The sequence below is a fragment of the Dermacentor albipictus genome, chromosome 1 (genome assembly GCF_038994185.2).
Source record: "Dermacentor albipictus isolate Rhodes 1998 colony chromosome 1, USDA_Dalb.pri_finalv2, whole genome shotgun sequence".
NCBI classification, from domain to species: domain Eukaryota; kingdom Metazoa; phylum Arthropoda; class Arachnida; order Ixodida; family Ixodidae; genus Dermacentor; species Dermacentor albipictus.
The window spans coordinates 267499449-267523404 of NC_091821.1; the positions used below are offsets into that span (position 1 = coordinate 267499449).

At 48.4% G+C, this 23956-nt stretch overlaps 2 protein-coding genes across 4 annotated transcripts; one reads left to right on the forward strand and one right to left on the reverse strand.

Moving 5' to 3' along the window:
- Positions 1-20684, forward strand: LOC135915816 (mambaquaretin-1-like). 2 transcript variants are annotated; one of them, XM_065448975.1, is made up of 4 exons: positions 1-155; positions 12436-12615; positions 13865-13946; positions 20582-20684. In XM_065448975.1, coding segments are annotated over exons 1-4 (318 nt in total). In that variant the 5' UTR covers positions 1-100; the 3' UTR covers positions 20583-20684. The 2 variants fall into 2 exon arrangements, with proteins under 2 accessions (XP_065305047.1, XP_065305058.1); XM_065448986.1 differs by lacking the exon at positions 13865-13946.
- Positions 20219-23721, reverse strand: LOC135915807 (uncharacterized). 2 transcript variants are annotated; one of them, XM_065448952.1, is made up of 2 exons: positions 20541-23721; positions 20219-20465 (listed from the first exon to the last, which is right to left on the reverse strand). In XM_065448952.1, the coding sequence occupies exon 1, from the start codon at positions 23530-23532 to the stop codon at positions 20701-20703; it is 2832 nt and encodes a 943-aa protein (XP_065305024.1). In that variant the 5' UTR covers positions 23533-23721; the 3' UTR covers positions 20219-20465; positions 20541-20700. The 2 variants fall into 2 exon arrangements, with proteins under 2 accessions (XP_065305024.1, XP_065305033.1); XM_065448961.1 differs by having other exon boundaries at positions 21070-23719.
- Positions 23722-23956: the final 235 nt, after the last annotated feature.

Below are 23956 nucleotides of genomic sequence, written 5' to 3' on the forward strand. Positions count from 1 at the left end.
TGCTCGCGTCGTCAGGTGACCCGCGTGCAACCGGTTGGGCGCTGTATTTAAACCAGTCGCCGAGGAGAGGGCTCGCTTTTGTGCCTCTTGCGCCGCCAACATGAAGTCCCTTGTGTGCCTCGTCTGCCTGCTTCTCATCTCCCTTTCACTCGTGTGTGAGTAGAAATCGCTAATTGCTTTGTGGTTGTTGTCAGACCCCCCCACCCCCCCTGCCCCCACCCCTTGCGACTAGCGCCACGGGTAGTGCTACCGACTATACGCCCTGGTGCCAAGTTTCCTTCTGCGTGAATTCGGCATTTTCCTCGCCACTGCGGGTGCCTACGAGGATTATCGGAGCACGCAGTTTCCCGATTTGGTCTCGTCACTTCCGAGAATGTCAGGAATAAACTTGAAGAGGTTTTACAACGACGATTCGGGAAGTTGGCTGCTTCTCACCGGAGACGCCGGACCAGGCGAGGCATACTGGACAAATATCGTCCCGTCTGCTTCCTGTCGTCCAACGTACCAATGAGGAACACTCGACTACTCGAAGTAGCATTTGCGTATTAATTCTGGCCTTGCTGTCTGCTGTTGTTCAATGAAAAGCTTATATAGCGAGAACGACGAAGAGGTGTATTGTAATATAAGAGAATAAGAAAACGTGAAAACGGATTCCTACACGTGCTGCTAGAAATATTTAATGATGACATGTGGTGAAGTCGCCATCAGAATTTTACTGATGATGGCGCGTTCTTTATGATAGCTTCTTCAATGCTGCCTTACACCCCCTTCGCAAATCGCAAAACGTGACATCCAATATTATTCTGTCAGTTTTTTGTTTCTTTCCTTGTGCGTGTGTATCAAACTACTCCGACTTAAGGTTTACGCTACCCTTGACGCACTATACGCATTAATCTTTTTTCTCTGTCTTATCAAAGCTGCATAACTGTATAGTGCCTCCTGTCGCTTTTCAGGTGCTCGCAAGTGTATAGCCTCCCGTTGTTGTAGGTATACCGCCAACGCGACGTGGCGTCAAGGCTCTTAGGGGTGACTAACGCTTTTCTTAAATTAGAAAGAGTAGCCGTCACTGCTGTAAGGTTACTAACTAGTCTAGTCCTCCTTTCATTTCATGAAAAAAGAAGAAGGCCTAGCGCTACTTATATGTATATTTGCCGTGGCTTCCCCAGCGTCCTTTAAGCAGTAACGAACTACGAACCGGTAGCCCAATCCCTATATTAGTACATATCCTTCTCAGATCTCTTTTTGTTACCGCACGTCAATAACCATGTAAGGCGGACAGCATAACAATGTTGTAGCAGCCACATTTACTTCATCAGCTGTAGTAGAAAATAAAGTGACGTGGGCGAATATCGCATAGGAACGTCGATACGTATGACATCCAAATACGTGCACCTGGCTAACAAAGTTTATGGAAGAAAAGTTATCTCGACAATGTTAAGGTGATGAGATGTGACGTTTTGCAAAGCCTGTTGCTGCCTGCATGCATTTCTTTTAGTGCGGAATTTAAAGCAAAATAAAAAAAAATAAGTTAAATTATAGGGTTTGACGTGCCGAAACCACGATCTGATTATGAGGCACGCCGTAGTGGGGGACTCCAAATTAATTTTGTCCACCTGGGGCTCTTTAACATGCACCTAAATTTAAGTACACCGGTGTTTTCGCATTTCGCCCCCATCGAAATGCGGCTGGCGTGGCTGGGATTCAATCCCGCTACCTCGTGTTTAGCAGCGCAACACCAAAGCCACTAAGCAACTACGGCGAGCGGATTTTGAGGCAGAAAATTAATTTTGTAATGGTTAGTGGCATTCATCTGCTCGTAGCTGGCATTTGGCTATCACACTGTGTCGGCACAATCATGATCTCGAAGGCTAGAATTTGGAAAAGGAAGACGTGTGACGAGTATCGACCCAGGCAGGCACAGTCGACCAGAGATTGCGTTGCCTTTTCATGTGCTCTACTTTAGCGGAAAAACCCCAAACGTCAAGTCCGGTTTCCTGTCCGTGGAAGGGGGCCAGGTGACGGGGTAGCAGTACAACACTTGCTTCGTGTCTGCAAAGTCGAGTCGCGAGCAGCCGCTGCGGTACAGCGCCGTCGTATAGCCCGAGGTATTGGTGCTTGCGAAGTCCTGCATAATCGGCCTTGAACGCAGATTACAGCCCGAAATTGGACCCAAATTCTTCTGTACGTACGCGACTAAGTTTGTACGAGAAGCTATGTGCACAATTGTGTACCGCTGTGACAAAGTAGCGGGCAAATGGAAAAGTGGCAGCAATCAAAGTTTTCGTTGGAACGGGAAGGGTCATTTAGTTTTGACGTTTGAGTGAGTGCACGGCGCCTGGCAGATTAAGACGTGACCAACGTACAAGCAATCTGTGTACATAGCTTTTTTTTGAAATGCCCCTTGTACTTTCCGGATAATCGAACAGATCATAGCAATAGGTAAGACGAAATGGGTTTTCAAGAAGACGCTTGTCAAGGCTAGAAATATTCACAGGTGTATTATGGGTGCTTCAGCATGAGGTACACGTTTTGCAATTTTTAGAGCGCGCATAGATAGACCGACCACTCGAACTGCTTGTTCGAACAAAACCTTACTTTAGATCGAGTATGGTTATTCATGCTTGATCATTTAACCGCAAAAACTAGACGGCAGTCTGCAGAACGTGAGGTAGCTTTTCAGCCAAATTCAGCCAGTCTGTCGGGCTCCGAATATCTGGACAGAGCGGTTTTACAGAAGAAAACGGAAAGCCCTAAGCCCAGCAATTCACCAATTAAGAGAAGTAGCGTTCGTTTAGCACTATGCTAAAGACAACCCACGTTGAAGGAAAAAAACGCAGGCTCTCTGTTGGTTCTCGCATTTTGTAGAACACAGTCAGTTGAGAAGACGTCATTGCGCGATGCACTCTTGTGAGCTCAATCTATTTCAAGCACGAATGCCCTGCCGGTGCTTGTCGCTCGACATACATACGCACGGGATAGCATGGTATCCGTATACAGTAATGTTGAAGTTCCAGCAATTCATGTATGAGCTCAGCTACTGAACTGCAGTCGTCCTGGCTGCGTGGTTTGTAAGGAAAGCTGATATGATGTTTTGTTCATTCTGTTACTCTATAGGATATGGATTCGTCTTAACAGTGTATATCTTTCCCCACTGTTTCCCATTTTTGACCTGTTGAAGAAAAACAGACTATAGAATAGACTTTTGTGGATTCCATCTTTCCTTTTTGTACCATAACATCCTAATTATCGATACAGAAGGGACGTTCGCGTGTCAACCCCGCGGTGCCCCAGCGGCTGCTATGTCGCGGGCTCGCTTCCCAGCTAGGGAAGCCTTATCTTGATGGGGCAGAAACGCAAGAAAAGCGCCCCTGTACATAGTTTTAAGTGCATGTTGAAGCAACCCCTGGTGATCGGAATAATCCGGAGCATACCACTACGGCGCCTCTCATGTTTAGGTGAGTTTTGAGACGTAAACTACATGCGTATACTCGCCATAACTTCAGACAAGCCTTTTTACGTTAATGTAATCAAAATGCGTTAGTCCTTTATAATATGGCGTAAATTAATGTACCGCTCTTACAATGCGCAGGCCTACTTGAGGAAGTGTTCTGACTTAATATCATTAAAAATGTTAAATAGAAAAGAACAGCACTGTGCAGCCGTGAAAGGTCGTTGCCATGCCTACAACATCGATACTTCAAGGGAGATACTTTTTACTTTAGAGAAAATGTATCTTCAAGGTGTTCTGCCTGCTTGACGTCTAGGAATGAAGCGCTAAAAGCCAGCGAATCTTATCTTGATAACCTTGCTCATCTCATCGTCTTGTGTAACGGAGCAGTAGCAAGGTGGACCTGTGCGGCGCTCGTAGCCGAAGCGCTGATGACCTTTCTCTCGTTGGTTTTATTTATTGCAGCCTCGATGGAATGAAGGTCGTCTCGCTGATCTTGCTTCTTGCCGACTGCTTATCCCACTTACGTTTGCTTTAGAGCATTACATTTCCAAGATTCTGTTTGGGTTATCACCTTAGGTTTCGAGGCCGCCGAAACGCAGTCGCAGCGCATCAATGCGCTTCGTTATCGCAGAACCTTGCCTAACTGCGATCTATACGAAAAGCAGCCTCTCTTGGTCTCTTAGTGCGTCCTCAGCGCACCAGAGATCTTTGATCAGTTAACATTTCGACCCGCCGAATTGTTTATGCAGGACGGCACTAACACATGTAGGTGACTTTATTTTGTATTCGCCGAGGCTATGACCAACCCGCCGTGGTTGCTCAGTGGCTATGGTGTTGGGCTGCTGAGCACGAGGTCGCGGGATCGAATCCCGGCCACGGCGGCCGTATGTCGATGCGGGCGAAATGCCAAAGCACCCGTGTTCATAGATTTAGGTGCACGGTAAAGAACCCCAGGTGGTCGAAATTTCCGGAGTCTTCCACTATGGCGTGCTTCATAATCAGAAAGTGTTTATGGCACGTTAAACCCCATAATTTTTTTAGGCTATGAACAATCGGCAATCTAACTTGTAATCGACAATGTAGTGTTTCTTTGTCATATATATAATAAATTATTTTCAACATGATACGTAAGAAACCTAGAAAGGGTGACATTTGTTACAATTTGCACATTTTCATTGATTATTAGAAGATTTAGGTATATTTTATGGCACAGAGCTAGACCAGCCATTAGGCAACACAAATCGTACGCTGTCAGCTATGTCCTATGCTATGTGTGGTCTCCTCTTTCGATGAAGTTGTCCTATTTTGTTTTATACCACCTGATCACTCTTCTTCAGCTTGTTGACACTGGAATCTCGTTTGATATTGTCGCGGCATCTCGTATCGACCTCTTTCCCGCCTGCCATCAGAATCAATCGTAATTGCCAGCATAGCTATCAACTCTTCTCATTACGTAGTTCAAACCAATGTCTCTCTGGGAATGGGGCAACGACTTTGGAGATGCCTCGGACGTAGCCATCTTTCCTCATTACCTCGCACAGCCTATACTCAGCATTCTCAATTCGACCGCTTACACTGTCGGAATCTTAGACTTTGTTGGGATCGGTTCAGCTTTTGCACGATATTGTTAGTCTTTGCACTGTCTTGCAAACGTGTCCTTTCTGCTTTACTACATCTCATAAAATTGCTCTCACGGGCACGTGGTCATGAACAGTAAGCACCAAAGGTCAGCTTTGCATCACTTTACTGCGCAATAATCGAAGGCATACGTGCATCATGGATCCCCTTTTCGATATGATAAACCTCTGCTGGGGCGTATACGGCGTGTATTACTTCTGTTTCTTTTTCCTCAGCCGCTCTGCTGGTAAGCCGCTATTTACTCTGGCGGGTCCCGACGCGGAACTGGTGGTATCGCATGCTGCCTGCCCCTCTGCGTTGGTCTGGTTCCGCCGTTGCAGCATGTTGCGCTGCAGTTAGTCAAATGAGCCAAAGAACAAATCGAGCGTAAATTCTCACGACAGATATATCACCAGGCGCATGCTCGATACGGAAATCATTGTCGCGATTTTGTGCCTTTTGTTTTCCGGTGAAAGCATACGTTATTCGATATCTTAGCACTCGTGTCGTTTGAATGCCACAAGACCTACATCAGGCACGGCGAAGTCAGGGGCAGACGACAGCCGAACGAATGGCAGCGTTTGAATAACTGCATGCGCTACTGAACATTACATTCTTGCTCCGATTTGCTACAATATTGTCCCAACGTCATTCAAAGAAGTGCCTCTTTGTGATCTAGGAACTCCTCGTCGAAACGCACTGCATATCTTTTGAATATGCTTTCTTTATAATAGGTTTATAATAGGCTTCATAATAGGCTTATAATCTTTATAATAGGCTTTCACTTAAATGACACCGATCGGTTAAATTTGGGAAAAAACTTGGCTGCGTATTTTTTAGCGAACCATCACAGGTAGATACAACTTCGGGCATTTTCTTTTCATTCGCATCCCACCGACCATTAGGGCGTGATTGGCTGGCCAATAAGATCGCTGCGCGTGGCCGCCGGCGTTCACCACCTCGGCTCACTTCATACCCGGCCTGGTGGACATGTATTTTTTTTTTTATCAGGCAGCCAGGTTTCCATCTTCCCGCATTAATGCAATTTTGAGGGAAGTCAGTGCTAACACTAATACGGACGAGGTGGCGCACGACGCAGAAGAAAAGCTAGAGGGAGACTAGCTTATTTCAGAAGTGCAAGTGTCTGATAAAGCTGGCCGTATGCGACGAAAAAGGAGATGTCCTTAATAGAGAATAATACTCGACGGCATTTCTTCTTTTCCTACATTTAAAGCGTATTGCATTGGGAAAAGTAACTGTAGCTAAATGCGTGGCCATGGTGGATGGGACTCATTTCAGTGTATCCCACTGGCGTTTTTGCTGGCAGCCTCATGTTCTCGTCAGCGTGCAAAATCCATGCATCCACCCTAACTGCTTGAGACCGGGCCGTTATTATTTAATTGCTGACAGAAAAAAAATTCGCTCAGAAGTAGAGAATACATAACTTTCTGGCATAAAATATGTAAACAAGAATAACGAAGGAAAAAAAGCACCACACGAAGAACACACCAATTTTTTAACATTGTTGCCAGAAACAATGACAAAGAAAATAAAATTTGGGAAGAAGGGGAACAGTCTACTTGCGATTCAATGTTGCTGATTGCAGGGTGAGGTTATCGCCTCAGGAAATGCATTACGAGAAATGGTAGCGACGGCTTCAGGCGCAGTGTATTCCTTTCCTTAATGGTGCGACAGAAAGAAACAACAAATTGAAAATAGATGGGCGACGCAGAAACCACTCATCAAATAGAACAAATGGAAAACGTAATCAAGTTTATAATAAGCAAAGGCTCGCCCACTATTTGAGTAAATTGCGGCTTCCGACCCGCGTGCAAGGTTTCCTTTCTTTTTCTTTTTTGTATTTCTTCAGCTGTACATTGGTTGTCGTTTAGTGCTACCTATATCGAACTTGAGTCCCATCGACTGTGCGCTGAAGCAGCGCTGCTATAGGGCAGGAAGTTGCGCCAGTTGGGGCAATTGAATCATAGATGATACATTGTACCTAACTCAGCATGACCGCAAAAGAGAGGTGGACAGGATAGATCGCTTGCCCCGAACTCAAGTTCTAGTGAAAAGAATACATGCTCGACAGGCATAGTATGTGCTCACGAACGGCTCTCTGACACGCCGACAGGCGCATACCACGCCTATCGTGCGTGCATCGATTTCTATAAAGCATCAGTTGAGGTCTAGCACTCTCTTCCTGTTCACTTCTATAGTCACATTCTTTTGCACCAGGTGCAATGTATCAGCTAAGTCGGGCTGAAGCGTCTCCTTCTGTGCGTTCACTTGCGACACGGAAAGCGCCTATTCCGACAGTTTCGCAGGAAAAAAAAAAAGCTCTCCTCATCGTGAAGCCGCATGCAGTTAAAGCAGTTGCGGCACCGAGTCGCACGCAGCGGCGATATTTACACGGCGAGCCGTGGTACGCATGCTCTACACGAGCTTCCGGCGAAACTGGTCTTCGCGTTATCTTCGACACGCACAGTCGACGCGCATAAAGCGAAGCAAAAATTGGAGGACGCTTAAGCTTCGCCTTCAAGAGTGGGACGCGACAGCGTTCCCGTGGACCCGCCAAGGGGTATAAGACAATGCGCTACGCACAGCAATCACTTACGATGCGCCCCGCATCGGACTTAGCGCCCACCTATCACGCGGTGAACGTCGAGCAACGCAGCGTTCGGCGCGACAACGAAACGTGCGCCTGAGCGAACGAAACGAACCAAAGAACTCGGTGTCTCGGAGGGAAAACGATCTACGCGAACGATCACGCCAAACGTCGTGATCGGCACGGGCAGAGAGATAGTAATCTAAACCGGAAGCACGGCGAAGCGTCGTCAGGGGAGAGGGAGTCCCGCGACGCGCCTGGCAGCGGTCCCAATGCGCGCGCGGCGCGCCTCCTGTCGGGGCAGCGCCGTACATTGAGAGGAGGGGGTCTTCTGTGTTTGCCGCAAGATGGCTCTGCGTGTGCGGAAAGCGCAAAAGAAATGCCGCGGAAACGCACTTCGCAACTCGTGTAATTGTGACTTCTGTACGTTACATGTTCATAATTACCGATATACACCGCAGTATAACTTTCCACGGCTGGTTTCGAAGGCAACACCGCATTCACTAGAGGCGCGTTTGCACCGCTTGGAAGCGTCGAACGCGTGGCTGAGTGGTAGCGTCTCTGTCTCACACTCCGGAGACCTGGGTTCGATTCCCACCGGGCCAATCTTGGAAGTTGCTTTTTATTTATGAAGAGCCTGCCGTGATTTATCGCTCACGGTCAACGCCGCCGACGCCGACACCCGACGCCGACGACACCGGCTTTTCTGCGACACGAGCTCCTTAACGCTATCGCGTTAAAACACGGGCACGTCGAGCGGCGAGCCCGGGCACAGGCGGGATGAACTTTCTCGACAGCGCGGAGAGACCTCGTCACGGGGGTCACAGGGCGGCCCATCAACATGGCACGCACGCCACCGCGACGCTCCTTGTGGGCGATCTTTCTGGAACCCGACCGCCGAAGCGGTCTTGAAGGGCCGGCACCTGGTCGTGCAGTCTTTGTTTCGCTCGATAAGTGGGACAGGGAATGCCGTCGTCCGGGAGGAGTGCACACAACCCCTGGCGCGTATTGATGGCGAGATAGGCGCCGAAGGCCGTGACGGCACTGGCGGCCGGCGAAGCGCCGGACCCGTTATCCTTGCGCGCGTCAAGGCTACGCGCAGCCACGTCTCTGATTGCGCCACCAGCGGCGCTGGATCCTGCGCTAAGAAGAGCGTGGGAGAGAAACGCGTTATGCGAGCCGCGAGCGCAGCATCACCGGCGACCTGCGGGTTTAGCGCAGAGGCGTGCATATCAGCAGCCTGACGGGTATTCGGCGACTAAGCGTGGCCGATTGATAATGGTGGCCGCAAGACGAATTAGTTTAATAAAACATGGGACTTGCTCAAGTGGAGGATCTCAGTGGTGGACGCTAGATCTCTGGAATTAAAGAGGAGGTAGACAGCGGACGCAGGCAGCTGGCCTACGACAAAAGGACCTTAGCATTCCTGAGGAATAGCGTCGGCAGCGATGCGCACGCGCAATGCACCAGCTATTTTGTATGCAGGGTCGACAGCAATTTCACCTATCGTTTCCATGTGGTCGCATCAAGTACCATGCGTGAAGCAACGTATACGCTCAGCCCTGAGGGATAGAGAGAAATAAATAATTTATTTCCTAAAAAAAGGCGGAGGAGGCTTGCGGCGTATGCCTCTAATTCATTGCCTCCATATCTTTGCAGCATATACACAGATATTCTTTTATTTCCTGGTGATTCGCCGCTAGGCATATGGGAAATGGAAACTTCCTACTCTGCATCGTGCAGGAATTGCAGCAATGTCTCTGCAAACTTATAGTCCGTCACCCAACGGGTGGTGGGTGCGTCTGGCCTCAGTCCAGCCTTTCTGAAAATCTCAAGTCTGACGTCCCGCGTTCCAGGGCACAGCCAAAGCAAGCGTCGAACATCTGACGTTGCCACAGGAGCCGAGCACTTGGGGCACGTTCCTTGGTTGATGTTTGTCGATCGCAACTTATGTCTAGTCAACTACGTTGTGCCGGCGCCCAAGCTTTTCTGCGTCTGGGACCAAATTCACAAAAGGTTCTGTTATCAACGGTGAAGTGCGCCTTCACTAATGTTATATCGAGCACCACGATTAGCGGACACCGACTCTTAGGAACAAGTCTAGCGCAAAAACTTAAATGAGAATACGGAGGGCCAGTTACCTGCCGAATTACACACCACATATTCCCCTCTGAATACTCTATAGCACTAATGCTAAAAAATTAGATTTGTGTTCAACTGATCACGAGATTGAAGGGAAAGATAGAGAGAAAGACGACGACCAGAGGTCAACAAGATGAACGCCCAGTTTCCTATATCAACTTTTAAAAAAATTTTCCTATCTAGGGAAGTGTATAATTCTATAACCTTCCAGTGGACATCATGTGTCTGCAGAGTCCCTAGAAATTTTCCAGCTAACAAAGCAGCACGAAAGTTGCACTGGCGAGAAAACGATAAAACTTAGCTTTTTTTTTTCTAGCGCGGGATGGCCTGTGGTAATGGCTTTAGCCCGTAATTGAAGAAAGATGCCGTTTTATTGCGAGTCGGTAGCTATTTACAATCGACGGTTACGATGAGTTCGACATTAGGCATAAGATATCTACAGATGTATGTGCATGTCAACAATAAAAATTCAAACAGCGCATAAATGACGGGACCAGAATGAGGAGGAGACAAACACACTGTTTGTCTCCTCCTCATTCCTCCTCCTGTTAGGCGCTGTTTGAATTTTTATTGTTACCATGCAACACCAACTCGCCCAATCCTCTGCCCTATGTGCATGTCTTTGATCCTTGGTGGCTGTTTAGGGCGTTGACTAAGCGCTTTCTATAAAGCATGCTTTTTTTCAGCCCTAGCAAATTAAAAGAGAGAAAGATTGGCGGACAGGTCCTACTAAAAGAAAACTGCAGTGCAAGACGCAAAGAATTGCTGACTCTTCTGTAATCGAGAGTATATGTAAGCATGAAATGGCAACCGGCAAAGCAGATAAGTTGGAGATTATACTAGCCACGATCTTAAAATGGGTGTAGTGCATGTTCGCAACGGCACAGCCCACCACACCGCACCACGCCGTACTGTGCACTGGTCTGTATGGACGCTGCCCAGCTTGAAGAAGAAAACCGAATGAAGGCAGCACGACAGGCAGTGAAGGACGCCAGGGAGACATAGCGCACTGCCCAGCTAGAGGTGCCTGAAGGAGGCGCCATGCTACGTGGCGCCATCTCTCGAGGTGACTGACGCAAAACCCGCGCCGCGGAGTCACGGACCGCTGGTGTTGAAAAGAGCAGAGGCAACCCTGTCTCAGCGCCAAAAGATGACATTGAAGTGTATGATGCCCTGTATCTGCCTTTTGAACGTCGATATTAGAAATGACAAATAAAACTTCGGCGTACTAGGAGCTACACCTTGAGTGATATTGTGAAGAAGCGTTAGGAAAAACTCGGAAACAACATTTTTTGTAACTTGTTTGGGCAGTAACTAGCGTATGTAATGCGGTCCTGTACAAAGAGCTGGGGGCCAGAAATCACATTTTCCGAATGTGTGTCTGGTGGCCCGAATGGGGTCTCGTTTTGTTCTCGCAACTTGCCCAGGTAACGGTTGTGGCCCAAGGTCACTCGAAGGTTGCCGACTGCGGAAGCTAAAGTAATTTCGTGCTTCATGCAACTCCTTTGCGTATAGGTGTAATCATTGTGCAAAATATATTAAGAGAGAGGGAGAGATCAAGGTATAGTCTGGTATAGTCATCACTGTAAAGAAAGATGCACAGGGCGTGACTAAGGCGACATTATTTATTTGCGCACGTTCGACTCGTTGCGCAGTGAGGGCTTTGATTGATAAACCTTTTCGTTATTTACATATCACTAGCTGGCGCGTTCGCTGCTATACAGGACGATTGTTTGGCGCACGTTGCTACGAACTATTCTTAGCCAAGCAGGGCTTTACGAGTCCAGAGGCCTGGAATCGAAAGCGTTGTCTCCTGTAAGACTGCTCTCGAGCAGTTCTATGCTGATCAACCACGGTAGTGCTTTGCCAATCAACACGGTTTTGCCCCGTTCAGTGTCACGCTGGCCAACGTTTGTCCCTGCCAGTGTAGTGGCGAATGAGAAGGCTTTGGAGAAGCATGAATAACACTTGCTTGAAGGCAATTTTATGAACGTTCGCCACTTGAGAACACGTGTTGGCGCCCACTTTTCTATGATTTATTGGCCGCAGTTGCCAGGTGAATGGCAGGTGAATTCAGTTACAACTGTCTTCTCTCGCTTCCCATCGCCGTATTTCACGCCTTTGCCTTTATCAAAAGTTTTTCCATTGTTCACCCCGAGACAGCCAGCTCATCCAACCACTGCATTGAACATCCCGCACCGTTCCTGTACTACTACGTTTCAGAAGTCATTGTTTTGTGCACACAGCCCACGAGTGGTATGACCTTCCCTGCAGCCAAGCTCTTATGGCTGATCCCGCTGATTTCAAAAATGCCATCGAAGAAGCTATTTACTGTTCATAATTCTACGCAACAGTCATTGTTATCCGCCATTCATGCGCCCTCCCCTCATGTGAAGTGCCGTCTGGGGACCCTTGAGGTTCAAATCAAATAAAAAAATGCTCTAAATGATCCTTGACCATGCGACGTAGTGCTAAGCTTTCGCCTCACACGAGTAGCATTTTATGAAAAGCTAAGAAGATGTCTGTCTCTTTATGAGAAAATGCTTTGTACATGTGGAATCACTCTCCCGTAACCGCCCTCTTGTTCACGGACGCGCCCTTTGGTCACTGTACGCAGGTCATGCTGCACACAACAAAGCGTGCACCCTGAAGAAGGACCCCGGAAACTGCGAAGATGCTTCGACCAAGTGGTACTATGACAGTAAGACCAACTCCTGCAAGCTGTTCGTGTACGGCGGCTGCGACGGCAACGACAACCGCTTCGACACAGAGGCCAAATGCAAGAAGACGTGCGTCCGTGAGTATATGGTGCGACAGTCGCCGGAACCGCCTAGCTATACGTCGCAACCATCTGATACCGTCGAAGACCGAAGTGCGGTAGCAGGCCAAGGAAGCAAAACAAAAGCATACCATAGGTTATCACTCAAGTTCAGCGTTTTGGGTTTTTTTTTTATTCCGAAATTCTGTGTATATTCTTCGGTTTTTATTTCCAGTCGAAAATTTGTTTTTTCTTAGCAGTGTCGGTGAGTTTCCTAGATTAACGTATGTACTGACATTTTTCGGTTCATAATTTTTAGGCAAGAAACTTAGTTTATTTGTTTGTGTTAATATCTAGGCCACTAATTCTGTCGACGCTGAAACGTTAACGACTGCAGATCCTGCTCTTCAACACTGTAGTGGCATTTAATACATGTAACTAATCAGTCTAATAGAGGAACAACCCCGTACAGTGATATGACTTTGCAGTCATATTCGACCACAAATAGAATCAGAATTACGCGGGCACTTATGACACATGTCTTTACAAGTTGATATTTTGGGTCCTTATGCTGGTTTTAACTTTTTCATTGTGTGTAGCGTTAGTTCGGAGATAGCATTTTTTGCTAGAGATACGAAACAAGAAACATGCCACTATCGCCACACCGTGAACAAATACAAGCCGGAAGCGTTAGTATAGCTGAAATGACCTTGCTTTTCAAAACGCCTAGCGAGCATCTAGACAGCGAGATGACGTCAAAAGAGAGAAATAGGCCATGTCGCGTGCGTTTCGCCTACTCGCGCGTGTTCGCGGATTCAGAATCGACGCTCTTATTAATTTTCCCGTTTCTTTCCCATGTTTACTCCACCAAGACTTTTTGGTATTGGACGGTCGCATTCTCTGAGACACTTCAAGAGATGACGGATGGGAACAGTACGGGGGTGGAAACGGGTGACACAAAAGAAAAGGTTATGCGTGCGCATTCATCGGAATTGGCTCTGCGAGAATGCGTAACTGCGCAGAAGCATTGCGAATAGCAATCAGCGTTTGGAAGACTAGCGTTGTTCCCTCTGTGTCTCTCAAAGAAACTCTCAGCGAATGATGTCCCAGTGTGTGCTTATCTTGCAGGTGTTGAGAGCGAAGACCATCTCGCCGTAGCGCCTGCTTGTCGTTGTTATCAAGCGCTGAAGAGCCGCAGCGCCTTGGTTTGGGTTACTTTACCAAATGGATGGGTGCTGCGGTTGAGACAATGTATTAAAGAAGTATCATCGAACGTGTTTCCTCATAGGGTGCCTCGATGAGCTGTCTGCCGAGCATCGCTTAACGTGGAAAGACTTCCTTCAACTGCTGCCCAAGCAGGCTCCATGCTGGTGGGTCAATCCGCGCCACTTTGCTGTTCGCGGTCACTCGACGCGTTCATCCGCTTACCGCAGCACGCAGTTGCGACGCCAAAATGCTGGCAGCGTCGGGTGTGCACAGCGTTTTGGGAGAGGGGGAAGCAAAGTGCGACGAAAGCACTCCCTTCACGAACGCGTATTTTGATCTCTCCGTACAGTGTACGTCATCTTTATTCTGATCACCTCATGGGTTGTATTTTTTTTTCTTTCGAAGAAGAGTTACTTGAGCCATGATGCCTAAAGAAAATGAATGAAGATGCGAGAGACATCTAGAATCGAACAAATGTGTTACACGGTTTCATTTCTATTTCGTCAACTAGTTGCCTTACGAGAACTGGATTATCCAACCCAGTCAGTATCTTGAGAACAAAATTAATCGTAAAAATTAGGCACGCACGCAAAAGAACAGGGTACGTATTCACCAATCAATTTGTACACTAAAGCGGTTCATAAGGATGGGCGCCGTTCAAGCGTGATTGCCTACATGATATTAGCGGAAGCGACAGACCAACAATAACCCCTTCGTATGTGGGAAAGCTTTGGTATCATTTAACCCAGAATATTTTCCCTGCAGGATTTCCTGGGAAGTTTCCGTGAACGCAAGTAGCGCATAAAATGTGATGTCGCATACGGGCAGGGCATGTCGATAGTCTTATCTGTATAGTCTTCACTACTACAAAAGCATTTTACTTCTGTCTGGTGAAAGATAAATGCAAGTGTAGTTGCTTGTGTAGTTGTGAGGCGGGGATAAAAAAAGTGACTGTGCTACCATATTTATGTTACAAGAGAAGGGAGTGCAGTATAAATAAAAACCGTGTCTAAAGGTCGTGACCAGTTCCTATTACGCGCTGTTTTCAATTTGGAAGAAAATGCTGTGCACCTCAAAGCGCAAAAGCGCTTTACAACGCTCCCACATTTTGATGCCGATTTCGAATTGCTGCAGATGGCTTATGAATGACAGCTTGCCGACAGTGTGCATACCGATCTTCGATTTTCACAGTACCTCTTGAGGGATCCCGACGTCAGTGGCTGGACGTCACTGACTTGAACAAATCGTGCTCACCAAACACGACACGAACTTGCAGATATATAAAGATACCCAGAATAAGCTACACAAATACAACCGTAGCTCACAACAGTAGCGTCGTTTTCTGCTTTTGCTTTTTGCTTTTAACTGGGTGCATTCATCATGGTGCGTACACTTTCTCACCTCCACTCTAACTACTCTAACGTTGGATTCTTGCGATAAAGGAGACTCCCGAAAAAGAAAACAGAAATCTGAATATCTTTTGTTGACAGACAAGGGCTTCACGCAAGATCACGTTGCCCCTGGAACCATGCGCATCCAAGACCCCCTTTTGTTTTTAGAAACGCGAGATTTTATGCACGTGAGTGTTCGTGCAGATGTCTCATACATAATATAATTAGGAAGAATGTTCCCTCGTCACTGTAGCAATGGCATAGGCTCATTGCGATTTCGCAGTCACTCTGTACTCATCTAGAAAGAGCCCAGTTCAGAAGGGAAGACCACCAGGCTTCGGCCTTCCTCATGGGAGATTTCTTCGTCGCATGAATGCGCCACAGCAGATAAATACATCTCAATCTAACACCGCTACTAAAATTGGACGCATGGATTTAAAGATGCGCTCTTGGATACGTGATAAAGCAGTGCATAATAATAATAATAATAATAATAATAATAATAATAATAATAATAATAATAATAATAATAATAATAATAATAATAATAGAAGTAGTAATAGTAGTAGTAGTAATACTAATGATACTTACGGAGGACGCTTTTGTATTGGTCTCCTTCTTTTGGTTTAGCATTCTGCTTTATTATGTATTCAAGACCATACAACCCACAATATCTTGTTTGACAGTGGCGGCACAGTTTACGACACAAAGCAATGTGTAACATTGCACCAGTGCTTTTCCGTTAAGCATATGAGAACTAGATCTAGCAACAAACTGATCATAAAGGCTTTCATGTATTGAAAGTGTCTACATTACAACGCTGAGCAAGTTTCAGAGGAGACGTACAGGGTCGTCCACTCTTAGTGCGAACACGGCCCAACATGGCCGCGCCCCGCGGAGCGCCAGCGCACGCGGCGTGGTCGCGCATCGCAGCTATGCGGCGCAGGCGCACTGGGGTTGGAGGTGTCGTGTGTCGTCTGCTAAAGCGCGGCGCGCTCTCGCGCTTTGGCAGACGACACGAAGCCCCGCCTCCAAGCGTCTCGGCGACCAGTAAAACGCGTGTGGGCCAGACCGCGAATCCAAAGCAGAGAAGCTGTTGACGCATAAGTGAAGAAGGAGCCAGGAAAAAAACTGATACGTGCGAGACGGCCGAACGTCATTGTATCGTTCAATGGTACAATGACGTTGAAGACGACGAAGGTGACGTGGCCGAAACGCGGTGTCACGATTGTGCCCGGAAATCAGTGTCACTGAGAAATAGCGATGGTGGCAGTTATCTGACAAGTGCAATGTCATCAAGTGGAGTGTGAGGCTGTTAAAAATAAGCTGAGCATTTCTCTCGTATTCGTAATGTCGACATTGAGAGAGCTCGTTGCGTTTTCGCACTCGTTATGTATTTTCGAGTGTTTTCAACCGCTAATGCCTGAATGCGTTCTTCGTAATACACATCGCGTAGCCAAGTTTGGTAGTCTTTGTACTGAACCTGGGGTGCGATCGCGCAAACAGCTCGCTTTTCCGTTCGTTCGGTCTGGCTGCTACGTCACAAAGTGGGCCGTCCGCAAGATTTGTGAGAACGGGAGGGAGAGCACAGCCAATAAACGAGCGAGCCCAGCCCCGGAAGTTTGCGTCACCAGTTTGGGCTTCGATCGGGGACAATATATTACGTGCAGAATGTTTGTGATGCTTTAATAATAAACACGTAATATAAGAAAAAAACACTTTCTGTTGCAACATATAATCTGCATCGGAAATGTGATGCGAGAGAAGAAAACTAATTTAAGCGGCATATATTTTGGTTTAGTCCGCTAGGTGGTATCGCACACGCCAAAACAAATTGGCAGGAGCGCGCAGTTCAATTGGCGATCATTGTTCATCGACTGCGAATCGTTATGTCGTCGCACAAAAATCTAAGACTTGACCCGCACGTGTCGCCGCACCAACGCGAACTGTTGGTCGCGTTCATAGAGGGCCATCCGTACCTTGTGCGGACATCGCGCGCGCTGACCCAAGAGCGTCCCGTCGACACAGGGCCGGTATTTTGTAGCGATGCCTTTTCCGATTCTATGCTTTTTCAGGCTTTTTGCGCTAAGCCAGTGGTCAGAGCGACGGTCTGCCCCCACTATCAACGGGATCAGGCCGCCGTGTGTGGTGGATGATAAGAATAGCATAGAATAAGGCATAAGGCATCGCTACAAAATAGCGGCCCAGGCCACTACACCGGGAATGCGGCCGCGATCCGTAAAGGCCGCCTTTATATATATATATATAAATGATTTATTTATTTCGAAAATTACATACAAATACGAGCCTGCCCAAGCCAACAATGGGCTTGTGGGGCAGCGCTCGGCAGAATGGGGCAAGCCAGGGAGCGGCACAGTAAATCAGTTATGTACAAAACTCAAATAAAACTGCACTAGGCTTGCCGGCCGTTGTCAACGGGAAGCTCACCCAACCCTGTTGCCGGCGCATCCCGGTTATTGTTTCCGCAACTGCGCGAATGGTCTCGCTCACGGAAGCCAGCCCTATGGATACAAATTCTTCGCTGCCGATGGATCTTTGGAAGCTCCCCGTCGCGAACGGAGAGCACAAAGCACCTTGCCTTGCGTCGTGATGCCACCGGTCCGAAGGCCACCCATAACGTCTTCCAATTGCTCGCAGAACCACCGTACAGTGCTCTTCGAGAGCCTGAATTGCTCGCGGAACTCTTCCTCGGTAAGCTCGTCAAATGCGTCCCGAGAGATGCGTCGCCGAGGCTGCCCGAGAGACTCCAAAAGCGCGATAATAGGAGCTGTCATCGTGACTCGTGAGCGTCAAACCGCCGAACAATGAACGCGATTCTCTGAGCACAACGTGAAACGGCGAGCATTCTCGACAAATGAGGTCAGATCAAACAACATTAAAAAGAAGAACACTAGTTATATTTATCACAGCGCAGGCACAACATTTAATTTCACTGTGATCACAGTTGTTTTCAATAATTAACATCGCTAACGTTCTGCAGTGGCGGATCGCGCTTTAATCTAAAAAAACTGGACCCCCGGCAGGGCCAACCAAGCTCGGCGAGCGACGACATTACGAGCAGACGACAGGCGCATCGTCTGCTACTAGCGCTGCTATGGCAACGGCCATTCATTCTTCGAAACGAATGCCCTTGTCGACCGTTCCACGATAGCGGCCGATTTCACTCGGTTTTGGAATGATTGACAGGAGTGTGACGTAAGCGCATTTTGTGGTCCCGCCCCGGCGCAATGACGGCCGTGACGAAACGCGCGGGCGCCAACGAATCACGAGAGGGCAAGCGAGAGAACGGAAAAGCGAGCTGTTTGCGCGATCGCACCCCTGATTACAACTACTCAGTTCTTCCCATATTTTCCATACTTCCAACAGCCCATATTTCAAACTGCATACCGTCCGTTTGTCACAAAACATGACAGAAGCACAAATGAGAAACAAACTGCAGAATACGCATATATTAACAATTTTATATGAAACCACATAGCAAATAGAAGAAGAATGTATCCGATCGCAAGAATTTCAGTACTTATGATTAAACGATTCTGGTTAGTAATTTCGTAGTAGAAGCTTAAATTTATTTGCGCGTTTATTGTCCTTACAACACAACACTGAAAATGCTGCAATATCTATAGTAAACGTCGATGGACGAGTCTAGGCAGGACACCTACTGAATTTCCTCCTCGAGCTGTTTGCTGCTCATAGAAGTTTTGGGTAGCGCACTGAAGGAACGGTATACCGGAATATCTGTGGCAGGGAGTCCTATCGAGGCACCCTATTCACAGTGTGACCGCATTCTCTTCTGGCTGCACTACTTGGCAAAAAAGCATTGTACATTTGATGAGTGTAGGCACTGGACATGTCCTACAGATCCGAACACGCGTCTGCCCACAGCGTCAGCATATATTGAGCCCTTCCAACATGTTAAGGCTACCCGTGTGACGAATCACACGTGGAACTGTATTTAATGCTATGGTAGCGTAGTCTTTGCCGGTCTTAGTATAAGATTTTGTCTTCCTTTGTAGGCTGACTCATGTTGTTACGCTGGCAAGAAAGAATGTGAGGAAAAAAAAAGAAACAGAAGCTACGCAGTGGTAAAAAGGAACAAAAAGCCGGGCTTAGCTCGGACGGCACCTAAGCTTATTGCGGTTGTGATTTAGGTTGAGCTTAAAATTATGTTATATTATGCTGCAGACGATTCCAGTTGCTCCCGCCTAAAGAGGCGCGTAGCTAGCCAAGGAAAATTACTAGACGACACTTTGACGCGAATAAAGTTCAACACATTTATTTCATAAGTGCACAATTATGACAGTGCGCAAGGCACTTTAGCAAGGACGAAGTAATTATGAAAGAAAGTAGAGCAAACATGAATACTCTTTTCGGTTAAACGTTCTTCGCGCAACTACACACAATTTTTTGCGATTATCATTAACAAAGGCTCGCTAATTAGCCTTTTAATTGCTCTGGGAAATACGCTGTCTTGACAGAATTGAAGTCAATCTGAATATCCGTTTGCAAACTTACGACGCGCTACATTAGTGTTCGAATTGGTTTCGTAGGCCTTGCTGACGCGAACAGACTGATGTGCCCCATGGTGGTTTTTGGGGACGAATATCTCGAGTGATTGTTGTCGCAAGAGTCCCTCTAAGTGAGCATGCGTTAGGCACCTACGGGATTCGATTCCGCTGAGGCAACATTCTCATAAATTAACTAAAGGTTAGTGAAGTTCCAGTAATGTGTAATTATCGCAGTTTCATGTCTGGAAAAGTATCTTCTATTTCTACTCCATGGACGGTTTTTTTTAACTTTAAACGCTCACTGAAACACCATATTTTCGTCGCTAAGAAACGATCATTTAACAGTTAGCGTGTCTTCAAATGGGACGCCTAATCGGCACCGGGAGCCTTCAACACATGCGGAACGGAAGGCACGAAAGCAAAATGAATTTCTTCGGAAATGTCGGGGAGCAGTGCGCTCGCGCACCATCTCATGACACTGCTGGTGGTATTAGAGATGTAGTAAGAGTACAAAAGTAGTACTGTGTTGTTTAATAGAAATCACTAAAAACAGTTCACGCTGCACCTCACAGGTCAGAGTCCACAGTGGACCCGCAATATTAGCCATGGTCGCATGGGAGCTTGTACCTTAGTAACTTTCATAAGTACACTGAATGTAAGCAAGTGCTATCTGGTCGTAAAACAACAAGAAGCTGCTTGGGGCTCCTGCATGGTCTTTCGTAGTCCAACGGCTGCATCGGTTGTGGCTCGTTCAGGTTGGGTTCTGAAACGAGAGAAAGAGAGACAGCCGCTGCTTATGGGGCAGGCTTGTCGTATAGCGGGCAGAGCTGCGGCTGACCTCGAGGGACCAACTCTGGGTGTTTCTCTTTTTTTCCCCAGATCCCCACAAGACGACCAGTGGATAGGGGCGGCAGCAGCAGAGCCAGCCTCACTGACGGCAGCAGCGATCCGGTTCGACACATTAAAGATTGTTTCCAGATGGTCCAGGTCCGTTTCTGTCACCAGGGCTGTGGGTATGCATAATAAGGGTACACGGAGGTGTAGGGTGAGCTGCCCGTCACCACTCTCCGTGTAACTAAAGGGCCTGACTGGACTCGGCGGACAACTGTTCCGGCGGGCACCCTGGCGCGCTCGACGACCTCGACCGAGCTTGAGGACTCGGTGACCAGGCTGACCGCGCGCGCCAAGGGCTGGCCGCCGCCACCGCCCCAGTACGGATACCAAAAGTTCCAGGGCCACTGTAGCGTCCTTAGCTGGCCCCCTGAGGGTCGCCGCAGCACCTGCACCAGCGACGTCTGACTCGTCGAGCGCCGGGCTCCGAGCGCGTTCAGATTGCCTGCGAGGTTGAGCGAGACCATGCGCTGTACCTGGTGCCGGTTTGCAGGGGCAGGCACTGCCACCACTTGCGGTGGCTTGGGTGAGATGAGCTTCTGTGGAACCCGGATCTCGATAGTGGACGTCTGTGGCTTGGGGGGCGGCGGCACCACGACCGGTGCTACTTGCTGCTGTTGCGGGATCTGAATGTGGAGCGTCTCTACGGTGTGCGTTGGTGGTTTTGCTGGCTGCACCACCATTGGCGCCGGCTGCTCCTGCTGGTTCGGTAGGCGAATCTCCAGGAACTCTGTCTGGTCCACGGATCCTGCGGGGCTGTCACCTGTCCGTGTGGTCGTTATGCGGATGACGGCGTCCTCGGAGGCGGTCTTTGGTGGCGTTGGCGTGACGGTCTTTGTTGGTTCTGGAGCCTTTGACAGAGTCGACGCGGACGTCTTTTCAGTGTCATCTTTCTTCTTTTTCTTCTTTTTCTTCTTTTTGACCTTTTTCTTCCTTGTGACTCTCCTTCTGCCTCTCTTATTTCTTTTCCCTCCTTTTGCGGCCATGACCGCCAGCAATATCGACGCCACTGCCGCCACGACAAGAAGGAAAACAAATGCTAAGAGCGAGTCGACGAAACCGTCGCAGGTGGCACTCATAGTCTTATCCACGACATTGTACACGGGACCACAATTTCCTATGTGTCGATCAATGGTCGGTCCGTAAAAATAATCCTCGTAATACTTGGGTAACATTGTGAGCAGCATGCGTCGGTAACTTGTGGCAGCCAGGCGCTCAGTGGCGTCCTCCAGGTCCAGCCTGTTCCATTTTTGGAGAAAAAGTGAAGCTTTTTGGCGTGTGTTCTTGCTCAGGGTGCGTTCCTTGGAGAGGCTTGTGCGCAGCGATGTGATGAACTTGGTCACGTTGATGTCCTCAGTGGGCAGCATGGCGACGTGCCGGTCGTGGACAACGAATGCCGGCATTCGCTGGGCCAGCTTGAATGGCTCAGAGTCCAGCGTGGGAGCTCGCGTGGTCCGGTGTCCCGCGTCTGTGTCTTGACGCACTTCAGCGGGTACGCTCAAGTCGGCTAGTGTTGCATCCCCGTGGCTACATTTACTTAATATCTCGCTGGGGTGTATGCCACGGAACATCGAAGCCCGCTCGTTCAGAGGCCAAAGGCGCACTGCTAGCATGTTGAGGACTTGGAACGATCCCTGTCTGTACGCACCGCAGAGGTAGCACTCTCCCACTGCGCCGTACGGAAAAAGTTGCAAGGCGATGTACAATGCAAGCACCACAAATATGTAAAGGAAGAAAGCACAATAAATGAGCGCCACGCCTGACACGTGCGACCGGATGTTCCGTTCCTCAGGTTCTTCCTCAAAGTTGTGCTGCGTCATGGCTGCTATAGCGAATGGCACGAGCACAAAAAGGATTAAAATGAAAAATACAGGTACGATCCCAAACGTCGCGGTTGACCGAAATCGGTCCCACCAGCCAGTTTTCGAGCCGTAGGATGCAAGTCTGTTGAAAGCTCTGTCCAAACCATTGAGCGTTTCTTTCAGCTCCGCTTGCGCGCTGGCTTGCGTACTTTCATGGAGTTCCTTTCTGAGCTTCTGTACAGTTTTCCTTCTGTCGAGAGCGGTAGCCTTCTTCACTCGAGCAGCCACAAGGTTACAGAGCCGTTCTTGGTAGTCGCGTACTCGAGCGAGACTTTTGCTCGTTTGTAGCAGGCGGTGTCCTTGAGTATGAGCTCCATCCTTCACGAAAAGCATGCCGATTTCCCGAGCACTGTCGGCGCAGTCGCTGATGTTGACGGTATTGCGAAGCATGAGGTCACTGTGCACACGAGCCTTGAGGAAGCGGGTGAACGCTTTCTGGAAGTCGTCTTCGAGCTCTTCCAGACGCCGCCGCTTTTTTCGCTCTGCTACGTCCATCTGCTGGTTGATAGTGTTGGTCACAAAGGCGGCAAGATCCTTGGCAGCCATCTCCTTCACAGCAGGCAGGGCGTCGATGGAGGCACTAAGGTCGCTACTGCTCTGGTAGAGCATGAATGCCAGAACAAAATCTACGGCGCCAAGGAACAGCGTCGCTGACATAGTGACAGTGTAAGTGGTCTTGGAGAATGGTGTAATCTCGTGGAAGTCGTCTCCGCCGCAGTAACCTCCCCAGCGGGCTGCCACCACGACCATGCCGCCAATGGCGACGAGTGCGAGTATAGCGTTCCCGAACTGTATTACCATGCTGATGCCGTGCTGGTAGTTGTCCAAGATGTCCAAGAAGCCGTTGGGCTCCCTCGCTAGCTCTAGGAAGAAGTTGATGTCTCGAGGTTTGTACTCCAGGTGGCCGAGGAGGCTGCGCATGTAGTAGACGGGAGCCTGGTAAGGGTGAACTGGATTTACGTCCATGGTGTACGCCAGCTGGTCCGAGTGCGGTTCTGGAGGCCCCGGACCGCGGCCCATCAGGCCGCCGGCGTTGAGCAGCAGAAAGAATAGTGCCACGGTGACAAACATGGCCATTGAGGCGGCTCTCTGTGATACTACGTGACCTGCACAGGCATCCCCGAGCACTCGCCGCGAGGAGGCACGAGGACTCTTCTTCTGCCTCTCCCCCTAGCGGATAAGCAACCTGCGGTTAATTTTTTTTCAATGCGCCGCTCGACTGAGATGAACAATACTGAGAAAATAAATGGGTTATTCGTTATTTCATCTTAATACCTATAAAAAAGGATGTTGCGCCTGCCGCTGCTTTGATTTCGCCACAGTTATGCGGCAAGGTAGCATTTTATTATCTACATTGTTCAATACAGGATTTGGCGCTATTCTTGCCTAGAGTGTTAAGAAGAAAAAGTTCCTACTTACATTCATTCACCCCGTTGTGGTGTCCAAGTCGCAGCCCTCAAAGAGTAATGGAAGCCCATCTCGAAGGCCACGCTTTGCCATA